A 13,828-nucleotide genomic window follows, 5' to 3' on the forward strand; every position below is an offset into this window, starting at 1 on the left:
AAAAGGGAATTATTATTTTTGTAGTTGTATTTTTAGCAGGAATTGTAATCAATTTAGCCATAGGATGATGAATATCTGGATTTTAATTTGGTTGGCTCAGGGACTTTCTTGCTGGGTCCAGGTCAATTCTGGCTATAGAAAGTGTTAAAGTATGTCAGTGGAAAATCAAACTCTGAAAGAATTGTGATGGGGGGAAAAGAGAACTTATTACAGAAAATTATGACAGAAAACCTTACATTTTTTTTTTCCTTTTCTTTTTTTTTTCCCTGGTTATCAATCCAGATTGGTCCAAAATGGAAAGATGTTGTGACAAAGTGCATTAAGGGTCACTATCAACCTTTGCTGCTGCTCTATGCAGATCCAAGAGGAACTCCAGTGTCAACTCAAGACTTGCCCCCTCAGGTGGATTTACAGCAATATAGCAGGACTTGCTATGACAGTGAAGACTCGGGTAAGCAGTGTGGGCTCTGTGCTGTGTACCTTCATGCTGAAACACAGCACGTGAAATGTTTTCCTTCTTTGGAGTGTATTATTGTCATCAGGGGTCCTTGTTGCTTGTTAAAGCTGATCAAGAATTCTGATGATTTCCGTTTTATTTGTGAATTTCTCTTGCTCTAAGACTGTTGATTGTTTGGATAGTAGTTTTTTCCAAAAAATTTGGAGAAAGAAATTGGGGGATGGGGGAAGTGAAGGACCTGATGTGATGTGGATGTATAGAGGAACACTAACTGATGACTTCAATGACTGCAGTTTTTGTCTTCAAAAGATCTAAACTGTCCTTAAATAGGACATTTACTGCAGGACTCATTCTCACAAAAAATGCAAAGAGCCCTCAAGGTCAGTGTTTGAGGTTAAACATAAGAACTACTTCCTTCTTTATTATATTTTTTCTTTAATTTATCTACTGAGGAATGAGTATGAAACTAATATCCTGTGTATTAAGGAATGTATACATCACATGTGTAAAATTACCAATAGTCTTCAAACTGTTCAGATTTTTTACTTTTATTTTCTGAAAGTGGAGGGAGGAGATTGCCTTTTCCACCTCTTCTAATGAGTTCAAGTATTACTTTACTGAAACTGAATCGTGATGCTTCATACTTTTCAGTAGGGGATCAATGCTGGCTTCGTGAGAAGGAGCAGGGTACTTTGCTTTAGATAAAAGTATTTTCAGTACAGACTTTATACCAGATAGCTTTTGATTTATAATAGATGAAATCTGTTAATTATTCTAACATGATGTTCTTGTTACCCTTATTAATATTTTGTACTTCAGTAATTTTTTTACTTTCCCCAAAGCAGTGTTTCATATTGTAGTTGCACCCAGTGTTGAAAATGAGTAATAATTTCAGTATGGTACCAATGTGTACTTTTCAGTCCAATGGATGTAGTTTAATTTTGCATATTAAAAAGATTTTATAAGCTTGAATTTACAAAAGAGGAAGAAGGAAACAGGTTTTTAGAAGGAATAACACTGTCTCCATGCTCCCAAAGGAGCAGACTTTTCCCATAATCTCTGGTGTTCTTGAATCCGAGTTGGTATCTTTGGTATTCTATTTTTCTGATAACTTCTATACAGTTGCCCTGCTCTCTTTTCTTAGTCTTTCTTGACTTTTATAATAGCTGAAAAAGATTGAAATTTGACATTGCTTCCTTGACATTTCTTTCTTCTCCAGGGAGAGAACCTTCCATCTCTAGTGATACCCGGACAGACTCCTCTACAGACAGCTACGCTTATAAACAGGCACACCATGAGTCTGTGGTCAGTCACTTCTCCTCTGACTCCCAGGGGACAGTCATCTACAATGTGGAGAATGATGCCGCTTCACAAAGCAGCAGGGACACAGGTAGCAGACACCATTGCATCTGTGTGTGATCATTGTCACTAGATAAGATGACTGCAGTGGATTCCAGTTGAAAATATCTCTATATATACACACAACCTTTAATAGAAGAGCAGACAGTGTTTAATAGCCAGAGTTTTTGATTTGTAAACAACAGTTGGCATTCACCTAAAAAAAACCCCTAATGATTTAAAAGTCTTGTTGGCTTCTGTAGACCTGTGTCTAGCCAGACAAGCATTTATAGATTTGTTTTTCTGTTATCGACAATACTGCCTTCTCTGTTATATAAGTCTGTGAGTTGGAGTCTGCATGGCCCTGTTGTAGGGTTTGGTAAGTTACTTCATTTCAGGAGTTGCAGCTGTCTAGAAAAGGTGCTTTCATCACCAGAGTCCCTCATACTTGGGAACTAACGATTTTGTGTGAGTGCGTGCTGGTAGTATTTACTGCACCAGTGAGGAACATAAGATAATTTTCTGCCTGTGCCATGGAAGCAAGTTAAGCTGTAATATCCAGCGCGAAGACAGTCTGTATTTATGTTCCATTGGGCAGCTGAACAGTCTGCCTTAACACTCCTTAATTGAAAATAGGTTAACTAAAAGTCTAAAGACTTTATCTCCTCAATTATTCATGGCCAGTGTCCATAGTCAGCTTGTTTCTGCATGCAGTAACTTCTAACATCACTTCTAAAAAAATAGTGCATAAGTTAAGGTCAGACTTCTGTAGCATCAGAAATAGGATCTGCTATTTCTGTTTGAAAAGTTACTTTATTGTGCTGTAAATAGATTTTCTAAGAAGACCTAAGAGTAGAAACAGCAGTTGTTAGGTTGCACCAGAGTATCAAAGCTGTCAGACTGCTTTGTCCTTTTTTTTGTAAAATTGTTCCTCTTTTGTATCATAGTGGGTTCCTTTGTAACAATCTGTGGTACATCAAAATCTGAAAAAAAAACGTTTCAAGTTCATTTTATTTAGTATTCTTTCATTCTTCATCAGAGGTCTGAGTAACTGTAATACACAGGCTAAGATAGCTCAACAATCCTCCCAGTATTTTAGCAAATACTTAATGCTGTAGGGACCACTTGTAGTCTTAGCATGTGAGAAAGAAAAGAAAGTTGGAGCAGAAATTGAGTGATGTGGAAACTAAATGTATATTTATCTTTGGAGTACAAAGAAGACAAAATTGAAAGACATGGTGGTATACTTTTTAAATAGTTCACAAAAATGGCACAGAGTTTATTGGATTAGGTTCCTGCCTGCAAAACTTGCCATGCAGAAGTTGACAGAAAAGGACAGTAAGGGGGATGGTCACAAACATGTAAGCATGAGCTTCAGCATGTAACCTTTTGTTCTGTCATTTTTAGTGACTTTGTCCTCTTCTTTTTCTTTCTTCTCCTATTGATTCTATCCTGTGTTATTCCCTTCAGCTTAGCCCATTTCTCCACCTAAATTCAGTTGTCCTTATCTTCCCCAATTCAGCCTTACTGATAGTCAGTCTGTCTCCTTAGCTAACCACTTGTCTGGGCATTTCCCCTCTTTTTTTACCTACCCGCTATCTTTCCAAAAAAAGTCAGTCTGCCAACTAATACAACTGCTCTGTCATCAAATGGCGATCCGTGGGGCTATAAAGAAGCCATCCACACTGACCTGTCAACTGAATCGTTCTGGGCAAGAGCAGGATTCTTCATTTAATGGCCATTTACCCAGTACTCCAGCCCAGAAAGTTATGGACCCTATCCCACATCATCCTCCAGGGAAGCTCCACCATTGTGTTGTATGACCTCAGGCTCCTAGGGCAGAAGAGTGGCTGCATAAGCCCTCTCTTGCTCCTACCCACCTGTGCTGCTGAGAAAAATGTGCGTATTCTGGCTGCCCTATTTGTGCAACTGAGATTTCAGGGGGAGGGAGTAGAGGTTGTTCTGTCTTAACCCATTTGATTTCATTTCCTTCTCTGACATGCTCTTAGACACACACACAACTCCTACAAAACCAAACTTTTCCTTTGAATATTGCCGTTTGCTTGTGAAGCCATCCCAAGTCTAGGAGATGATGTATTGAAGTGATACCTCCATCAAGAGACAACTTTTAAGCATCGTTAGGCGCTCAAAAGGCCTGGATTGTTATTTTAGTGAATTTTTAAAAGTGAGTGTTAAGTGCCAGCTAATATTCTTAGGATTTTAATTCCTGTATTCATGCATTATGTTGGATTTAGTCTTTATTTCAGAGTGTCCAAATAAAGACAACAAAGCCTGTGTCCTACGGACTTCTGATTCTTAACATCTCCTCCATGACTATTAAATGTCTCATGACAGTGGGACAATATTTGCAGTCTTTGAAAGGAGAAGAAAATATTAATTCAAAGCTAGCAGCCCTCCTTCTAAAGGACTGAGCTGGGCCTTATTCAATGCAAACCCTCAGCTAGTGCTAATAGCACTAAATACTGTCAGATAGTTTCTCTCATGGTAGTTAAGGATGCTAACTAAACAATCTTTATCAGGTTGGAATGTTTAACTAGAGAAGTTATGTATGCTGAAGTGAAATGTCACTCTTTTCTGTCTTGAGAGGAACCACTGCAAGGATAAGACTGTTCTTGGAGTTCCTGAAATATATGTGGTGATGTTGTGAAGGGGGGGAAAAAAATCCACCAAAGCACAGACTTATGTTCAGTTATCAAAATGCTACACATCTTTTATCTTCATTGCCAGCATTTCTCTTTTGCTTCCTTAATTTCTTTTCTTTTATGTAGTCTGCTTGTTTCTAAAAAATTTGGCCACAAAATCACTCTTTCCTATGCAAATGAAAAGTGAACCTTATATAGCTTGCTTTTTATTGTTTGGATTTCTTCCTACTCATTTATTGTAATATCTTTGTAGCAATTGTAGTTGCAGTGAATTGGTTTTTTAACTACTGCAGGTACAATTTTATATGTAGAATCTGCTTTTAATGTTGTTGATTTTGATGCTAATCTCTAGAGCAGGGAAAAGGCTCAGGAGGGCCAGCTATGCAGTTTTGGGGGCTGTTAGACCACTATTTGCTGTTAGGAATGTTCATTTCCTGTCATCCTGTGTGGGGTAAAAGTTTGTGATATGAAGGCTAGAAAAAAGTCTTTGTAGCTTATCATAAATTCCCTTCTTATCCTGCATCTCTGCTTGGGACTACTCACGTGAGTAAAGCCATGCGTGTGTTTGTGCTTGCAGGTTTAGGACTGTGACTGTGTGAGAACCATAGAATTGAGCAAAGGCAATACAGAAAATTTGTGATGTCAAATAGTCTTAATTCCTGTTTCATGTGAGGAAATGGGGAATAAATTTTGTTGACGAGAAAATACTGTCAGTCAGACACATAAGCTGTAGTAAGGGAATGTTGTGTGTCAGCTGATCCGTGTTCACAGTTTGTGAGTGTGCTCTTAGCTTGTGGCAGATGTGAATTAGCTGGCTTGGCCCTTGAGGGCCAAGTGAGGCTTCTTCACCGTAGACTAGGCTAACTCAGGTTACTTAGTGTTTGCTACAAGCAAAGAGATGAATAGTTAGTGCAGAGCATCTGATGATGTGCAGTATTTTATTATTAGATAGTAACTCATTCATGTGTTTGAGTCTTTATTCAGCAGAGTAATGTCTGGCAAACTGTCCTCAGGAGTTTCATGTTCATAGTCATTAAAACTGACAGCAAGAAAGTGGTGTCCTTAGACTATTAGATGACAAAGGAGAGTCAACCTTTTCCTTGGCACTTGGATAAGCTGTCATTAACTGGAGTCCGTGGAGGGGCTGTATTGTTCTCTTATGACCTTAAGAATGGAACATCCTCTCCAAGACAAAACCAAAAACGTAACCTAACTTGCCAGTTAGTGTTGGAGTGTCTGCAGTTCCTAAGGAGCAAGAGTCCTGCTGCTCTTAGCATAGTGAACACTTGATCTGAAGGGTCTTGTCATCTCTGCTGTGTTCTTCCACCTTCCAGGCCACCTGACTGACAGTGAGTGCAATCAGAGGCATGTTTCAAAGAAGGGCTCGCTGGCAGACCGCAAGAGGAGTTCTAGCCGGTCTAGGCGGAAAGGAGATGAGGCTCAGTCATCAGGATACCACAGTGAAGGCAAGAGATGTTACTTTATTTTAAATATCGGTATCTTCCTGAATGTTTTTAATGTTCTCAGTGTGTATGTGCATTTCCCTCATAGTTCTATTTTTGTCTTTATTTAATCCTCTCTTTGCTTTTTGATGTTTAGTTCTGTTTTGGTTGGACGTTTGTTTAGAGAGTGTTGGATTTTATATTATAATTTTGTTGTTTTGGATTGCACTTCTCAATGTCTGCATGAAGATGCTGCAAGTAGGGCTGCTAGTTTAATTGAAGTTATTTTTGTGGCTTTTGCTGTCTCTACAAACTGCAGGGGAAACCTTGAAGGAGAAACAAGCCCCCAGAACTGCCCCCAAACCATCCAGCAGCACCAGCAGGCTGAGGGAATTTAAAGAGACAGTGAGCAATATGATCCACAGCAGACCACAGCAGATTTCCCAGCCCATCCAAAATTCCCCTTGTGGAGGGAATAGTGTGGATCAGGCAGAAACACGACCCTCAAAAATCCTGTCTGCACATGCCCGAGACTGGGAAGTGGAGAGTACCAGTAGTGAGTCTAAATCCAGTTCATCTAGTAGGTACCGGCCAACGTGGAGACCCAAAAGAGAGTCTCTGAATATAGACAGCATCTTCAATAAAGACAAGAGGAAACATTGTGGCTACACTCAGCTTAGCCCTTTCTCTGAAGAAGCAGGTAAGAGTTTGAAAAGATTTACTTCAGAATGTGTGGGAAGTGAAATTTTGAACATGGAATTCAGGTCAGTGGTGAGTCATGCCTGTGGAGACTATATCCTGTGTGGGTATTCGTATGGCGTGTGTGGTAATTCTGTTTGATTTCTGTGTCCTATGTTTCCTGTCTAAGGAAAAATTAAGGGAAACAATACCATCTACCCTGCTTAAATGGTCTCAAGCTATAGTTGTAAGTGTCTGAAGTTTGTCTTTTGGAGTGAGCTTTTGTATTGCTCTGGTTTTTCCTCTGGCTCATCATGGTATTTTTACTTGATGGCTCAGAGTATGGTGCAGAATGTACCTTGTGTATCAGTGCAGAGTTCTTGTTGTGAAGATAAGAGCCTGGAAGCCAGTGTTGATTTATCTGGGAAGATCTTACAGCTATGTGGCTTGTACATGGGGACTTTGCTGGTTTTGAAAATTGAAAATAATTGGGAAACATAAAAGGAGTATGTAAAGGAGAGGTGAAGGGGAAGAGAAAACACCTCCAGAGAAGGAAGAGACGCAAACAAGAATTAAGTGGAAAGACCATGAAATGTATAAGGGAGTATTTAAAAAAAACAAGTTTTCCTGTCCTCTGTATAAACCACAACAAATCATAAATAGCAAAATAAGCAGTGTGAAAAATGAGAGCATCTGAAAGAGATATGACAGAGTATTGGAAATGCAATTGGATATATTGTAAAATTATCTTGTGCAAATAAAAACTATTATGGGGAAGAACGGATTTTCATTGCAGACCTAGTTGTAAACTCAGAGGGGATATGGTAAGTTATACTAAAGGGGAGAGATTCAAAGATACATTTGTGAACAGGTTATTGCTTAAAATTGCTTGGAAAGCTGTAAAAGTATTGCATTTTTCTTACTTTATATTGCAGGTTTTACAAAAAACTAAGGATGGTGTTTCTGGTTTAAAAATAGTTGAGAAGCTAACATATATGGATGTTTTGCTGGTATTGAAGCTTAGGTCTTCTACCAAGCTGTACTGTTTATCTTGACAGGTAAAGAACTTGCTGAGAATGAGGTGAAGGAACACGCTGTTCACACAACAAGGTCAAGCCAGTCAAATGTCAGATACAAGCGTGGTGTGCTGGGCCGGGGCACCCAGCACCATGTGGTGGATCAACATCCTCATCTAATACAGAGGATGGAGTCTGGCTATGAAAGCAGTGAGCGCAACAGCAACAGCCCAGTTAGTCTGGACATGCCCTTGTCTGAAAGCTCAAGTACCCACAGGTAGATTTCACCAAAATTCATGCTTGGAATGATTGAAGTCTTGATTTCTTTTTTGTAGTTAAATAATGGTGTGGAACATTTTGCAAAACAATGGTCCTAGTTTTAAATACAGCTTTATTGGGACAGGGGAGAAATATTAGGGAAATGGGAGCCTATTCTTCTCAGCATATTGATAACTTATTGCTGGTGAGCAGAGAAAAAGACGAGGCTTGAATGACTGGGAAATATGGTCTAAAGTGATGCATCTGAAATAATTGTGCCCTTTGTCTGTGATTTAAAAGCTTGTACTTTGAGTAGCATAGTCCTTTTTGTTTCTATTAAACCATTGATTCATAGACACCTTGTACAAAATGAGAAATCAGTAGCCTTGTATAGAAATCTTTGTTTTCAGACATACTTGAAATATTTGTATGTAAAAATAAATAGATAGCACAATGTGTTTCTTTCCTTGACTTAGAAAGCTTCAGGTAATCACAAATTGGCACTGTTTCTGGCCAATAAATAATGTGTAAGAATCTGTTCTGAATAACTCGTGGACCACAGTTTTAATTGCATCACCTTATGGAGGAGAATAGAATTACTGTCCTCCTTGTTAACTTTCTCTTCCCATGTTTCTCCCAAGATTTTCTTATGGTAGACTTCTTTTAAAATTACTTTAAAATGGAAGTATATGTTTGTGTGGGTACAAAAAAGGTAGATACTGTTCTTCCTGGAGAAATTAGTCAAATGGTAAACTATAATTTCTCTTTTTGGAGGGATGTTCATATGAAGAGAGCAGGTGGATTTGTTCCTGCTTGGCGTAACATTCCAAAGTCTCACAGTAGCAGCATCTTGGAAGTGGAGTCAGCTTCATCAATTGGGAGCTGGACAAACAGTCCACACACCATGGGAAATGGTAAGATACACTTTGTAGGGGTGGTTATGCAAGGTAAAATGTATCAAGTTGTTCTTTACTTTCTGGATGTTTATGTTCACAGAAAAAATATAAGAGAAAAACAACTTTTAAGAACATAACAGTTTTACAATAAATAATTATAAGATTTACTAAAGGGGATTGCAAAAATCTTTGTTGAAATACTCCTTTGATCATGTTGCTCTGGCATGTCTTTCATGTATTCACTTAAATGATAAAATAAAGCTATTTTTTCCTATTCTTTCTTATAACTCAGTATTCTGCCATCAGTCAAATAAACCTTCCCAAGCATAGCTCATAACTTAGTAGAGTCCTGAAACACAGCTTGTAATTCTGTACAAAATTCAAAACTGTTAGAACTGGGAATGTTCTATTACAAGCTGTTTGGGCTGAGGCTAAGCTTTTCTGCTTATATATCATTCTAAGCAAATACTTTATTCCAGAGAGGGAAGGGAAAGGCAGCAGGGGAGACACTTTCTGAATACCAGTAATAGTTGGACTGATAATGAGAACTGATGAATTTCTGTTGTGTAGAATATTGAGGTGCTTTATTTTCCTCCGATTTTCATCCACTTTGTGCAGTTAGGTGAAAAACATCTCAATGGAATCCATTTAACTTCTATGAGCTAGTGATCTGGCTGATTTGACATAGCTTTATTTACAAGTTATAAACACAGTAAGAAGCCTCAAGATTTCATCATCAGCTTAGGGTTATTTCTTCCAATGATTCTTTCTGTTGTATATGCTGTTTTCATGAGTCAGTGAATCCATGGGCTGTGCTGCAGGGGAGCTTGAAGCACTAGTATATTTTTATAAGTAAAACTTAACAAAACAAAATTTATGTTTTACAGTTCTGTGGTCTCTTAGACTGTTATTACCTAATGTTAATTTTACTCTCCTTGTCTTTTAAGGGATACTTTAAGAGGTACAGATATCAAAGACATTTGTTTGTTTTGAAGGTGGAGAAATCTTTGCTCCTCTAAAGAGTGAGCTGGATGAATTGCAGGAAGAAGTGACAAGGAGAGCACATGAGCAAGAACTACGCAGAAAAAGAGAAAAGGAAATGGAGGCCGCAATGGGCTTTAATCCCCGTCCCAGCAGGTTCATGGATCTAGATGAACTGCAGAATCAGGGTAACCTTTGAATACAGCACATTTTGCAAGATGGTAGTGCTGAAGTTTTTTGAACCTTTGAATGTAATTTCCTGACTTAGTGTGTGTGTGTGTGTGTGTGTGTGTCTCCAAATCCACCCCCCATTACAGTTTTGTACCTTCAGGAGGTGAAATATTATCCATTTCAAACCTATAGAAAGTTAAAAAACTGCTTGGTATTTTGATCAAATTTCTCCTTAAATGAAAAAGCAAAGTAATGTAGAGATATTCTGAATATATCTGCATTTTTCCATTTTTTCAGTGATATACACTGTTGATAGTATTGATACCTTGATTTAGCTGTAAGCCTTTAACCAGCATCTTGGAATGAGCAAGGCTGCTGTTTTTCCCTTTCAGACACCTCAGCTCCACTTGCAGCAGAAGTGGTTAATATAAACTATTGTTCTGTTTCTGCTTGACTTTAGTACCTTTGCAGCCCTTAGCAGTTCTGTTTGTTCCTGCCCTTGTACTTTGCAGTCTTTCTCCCTGCCTGGCTGTGCACCAATGGTACAGGTGTTGGGGCAAGTACTCTGGCTGGATCTAATTGAAAAGCTGAACTGGATTTAGGTTGCCTATCTTTTTCTAAGGAAAAAGAATTTTTAAATAATTAAAAACCAAAATCTAAGTTTGATTGTCTTTTCCATGACACCTTATCTTTCTGGCAGGAGATGGCAGCAAAACAGGTTTAATTGGAAGGATGCAACTGGAGCAGAGGGAACAGGACAGGATTCACATGTAATACTTTGTATTAGCCCTGAATCTCTATCAGCCAGTAAGAGGATTCAGGAGAAAGGTGGGATAAAGTGCACTGATCCAGTCAAGAGTGAGCCTTGAAACCTGCTGGAACACTTAACTGGGGAGTGTTGGAGGCTGAGCAGAGCCAGTGAATACCTGGGCTCTGTCCAACAAAAGTATGTATGATCAGGGCAGACCTGCTGTGGTATCCTGTGTTGCCAGGCCTCCTGGCATCTCCTCGCTACATCCTCCAGCCTGCTGTAGAAAAGAGTTGAGGTTGTTGGTTCGCTGCTCAAGGAGAGGAAGGAGAGGTGCAAGCCCACAGCAGTGCCAGTTTTGGACACAATCCCAACTGTGCTTTGCAACATACAGCCATGCCAACTGCTCAGCAGGCAGAATGATGCTGTGCCAGTGGCAGCTGAACAATATGATCTCCATGAGCATGTCTGACTGGGAATGTTTCTATAATTTTTGATGACCATCAATAATCCTTTACAGTCCTACTGTGGCATGCTGGTAACCAGGTGAAAAATTCTGATGTACCAGAGTAGATGGATATATTTTTCTATTAGTGTAGTGTTTACTTTTGTAGTATAAATGCCAGTGATTTTAAAATTGAAAAGTAAATGTCTATTGCTGAGCATGTTGTCTTCCTTGCTTCTCCTGCATGAAAGAAAACAGCGTATTCTCTAGTATTTTACCCCTCTTTTTGATCTATTCTATTAGTTGATGGAAATAAAGTAAACTAGGTTAATGCGTAATCAGAAAAGAATTTGGTAGAATGTTTGAGGAGTTCAGATGCATTGACCTGAGATCTAGGGAAGCCTTTGTTTATTCTTTTTAAGTTTTTCCCCCTCCCAGTCAGAGATATAATAGCTTAACAGACTGCTGGACTGCCTGGAGGACTTGCTTGTATGCAGAACTCCAGAATACTTGTGACTCATTTTCCCCTCAAGTAAACTGCTAAATTCATGCAAAGAAAGCTAACTTTAGTATTCAGTCCTTGATTACAAGCCTCAGATGCCTTGATTTTGAAACTGAAGGTGCTGCTTGATTAACTTACTGCTCTAACAACTCTCATTCTCTCTCCAGTACTAGCTTTTAATGCAGGTTCTTTGGTGTAAAAGAGTTTGTATTTACATCTGTGCACAGCAGTGCTAGGGAGCAGGTCAGACCACAGCATGTGTTATGCAGGTTGAGAGAATGTAATTTACTGTTGGCTGATAAAGGTATTCACGTTCTCTGCCACAGTGACAGACATGTTCCATTAAAAAGGACCTACCCCTAAACAAAGTAAAAGTCAAGTTTTATTTTCTTTTTTCCCTGCCTCATTTGAATGTTTACTTTCTAGTGCATAATTTGCATAATGCCTAATAGGTGACACAAAATAGTTTGAGCATTTCTTCTTCTCAGAAATTTATGTTATGATGCCAGGACGCAGTTTCTTTTTGTGTCCAGAATGATTTATCCTTCTCTTCTCCAACACTGTTTTGTAAATCGTTGCAAAAGGAATTCTTGACAGTTGTCCCTTTCTTCTCAGCTTCCATCACCTTGTTTTTCAGGTTGCAAGACTGTTGGGTTTTTATATTCTGACTTACAGCAGTTAAGTGTATGCACTACACTTGTTTATAGAAGTATTTAATGTAGGCATTTATGTTCACACTCAACTCCGAGTTTTCTTCCCCAGACATGTCTCAGTTTGTTTCCGTTTTAATGAAGAAGAGACAAATGTATTTTATCAGGAAACTTAACATACTATTTCTTTTACTGATACATTTTATTTGGTTCTAAATTTAGTTTTAATTCCTTCTTGACCAAAGTAATTTGAACTGACTCTGTTCTATGTCTGTACCATCTCTTATACTGACTTAAAACATTGAAAATAGTAGAATAAGCCAGTACAACTTTCTCAACTAAAGAAAACTTGAGGGAAAAAAAATCCATTTCAGGTAGTTTTACTGTGTGCATGTCAAGCATATCAGGGTGCTCAAGATGTACTTCTGCTTAGGGAAGTTTAGGTGGTGCAGTCTGGGATATGCACAGCCTCTGCAAGAATCCGTGTGTGGAAGGACTTGGTGATCACAAATGGGATGAGGGTAAGTGAGGGTTCTGCAATAATGAAACCAAAATGAAGGGTGCTGCCCATTTACAGGGAGGAGTGATGGCTTTGAGAAGTCGATGCAGGAGGCAGACTCAATCTTTGAAGAGTCACTGAATCAGGAGCAGAAGGGGGATTGTGCTGCAGCTTTGGCTCTCTGTAACGAAGCTATATGTAAGTAACCTTAACCGCCTGAGCTACTGCGCTTTGACTGTTTACTAATACAGAATAGAGTCTGAAACACCACATCACAGTAAGTGGTCAGGTCGTGATATGGGGGTCCAGCTGCTCTTTAGGAACATGCAGCTAGACAGAATTTTTCATTGTTATAAACATTCCCATTTGGGAGTTTTAGTCCTATTCCTCTTCATCTCTGTTTTTTCATGTTTGCATTCATTTTGTTGTTCTCTCCAGTGCTAAGGTAATAATAGCACTGGGGTGCTGATGTGCCCTTTTTGGTGCTAACTGTTAATGTTTCTGCAAGCACCTGGTAGGTGGTTCCCCTTGCCACTCAATTTTTCTACATCATCAGGCCAAATTGCAAAGGTCATTAAGCTCCCCTGTTTTTCATGGAGGGTATAGCATAGGAAGAAAATGTTAGCCCACTTTAGAGTCTTTTGGATTAGCAGAAGTGAACTATGCTGTACATTAATTTTCATGAAGAAAAAAGCATTAGGACATTGAAGTGCTTAAATGCATTGTGACCTTTGAGAATGTGTGCTATGTGGTTTCATTTTTTTTTGGTGTTTTTCCATTATGATTGGCTGGCTGTCTCACCCCATGCTCCCCTCTGTCTGTGTAGAATGGCTGCAGACAGGGTGAGTAGCTCCTGTGCTGTTTTCATTTAGAAATTGGCTTTTATGGACTGCGGAATAAAGGGTGCAGCATACAGCTGTAGTAACAGCTCTATTAGCTTTCTTTCCAGCAAGGAATCTCAAATCCCAGCTGGGTATTCCTGCACACAAAGGGAGTCCCAGGTATGGAGAATGCAGGAGAAGAGTACCTGACAGAATGAAGCATCATTGTAGTAGGGCTGCAAAGAGCCTGTATGAAGGGATGA

At 39.0% G+C, this 13,828-nt stretch overlaps 1 protein-coding gene across 5 annotated transcripts in view; it reads left to right on the top strand.

Annotated features, from left to right (window-relative positions):
• USP54 (ubiquitin specific peptidase 54) overlaps positions 1–13,828 on the top strand; it is a 91,651-nt gene that overhangs the window by 66,161 nt on the left and 11,662 nt on the right. For all 5 annotated transcript variants that reach the window (XM_072931527.1, XM_072931531.1, XM_072931529.1 and 2 more), the window contains 8 exons: positions 283–451; positions 1,677–1,847; positions 5,793–5,924; positions 6,220–6,600; positions 7,637–7,871; positions 8,627–8,766; positions 9,744–9,917; positions 12,823–12,942. In XM_072931527.1, coding sequence (XP_072787628.1) covers positions 283–451; positions 1,677–1,847; positions 5,793–5,924; positions 6,220–6,600; positions 7,637–7,871; positions 8,627–8,766; positions 9,744–9,917; positions 12,823–12,942 — 1,522 coding nt within the window. The remainder of the gene's footprint in view (positions 1–282; positions 452–1,676; positions 1,848–5,792; positions 5,925–6,219; positions 6,601–7,636; positions 7,872–8,626; positions 8,767–9,743; positions 9,918–12,822; positions 12,943–13,828) is intronic.

This window comes from Taeniopygia guttata, chromosome 6 (assembly GCF_048771995.1).
Source record: "Taeniopygia guttata chromosome 6, bTaeGut7.mat, whole genome shotgun sequence".
NCBI classification, from domain to species: Eukaryota; Metazoa; Chordata; class Aves; order Passeriformes; family Estrildidae; genus Taeniopygia; species Taeniopygia guttata.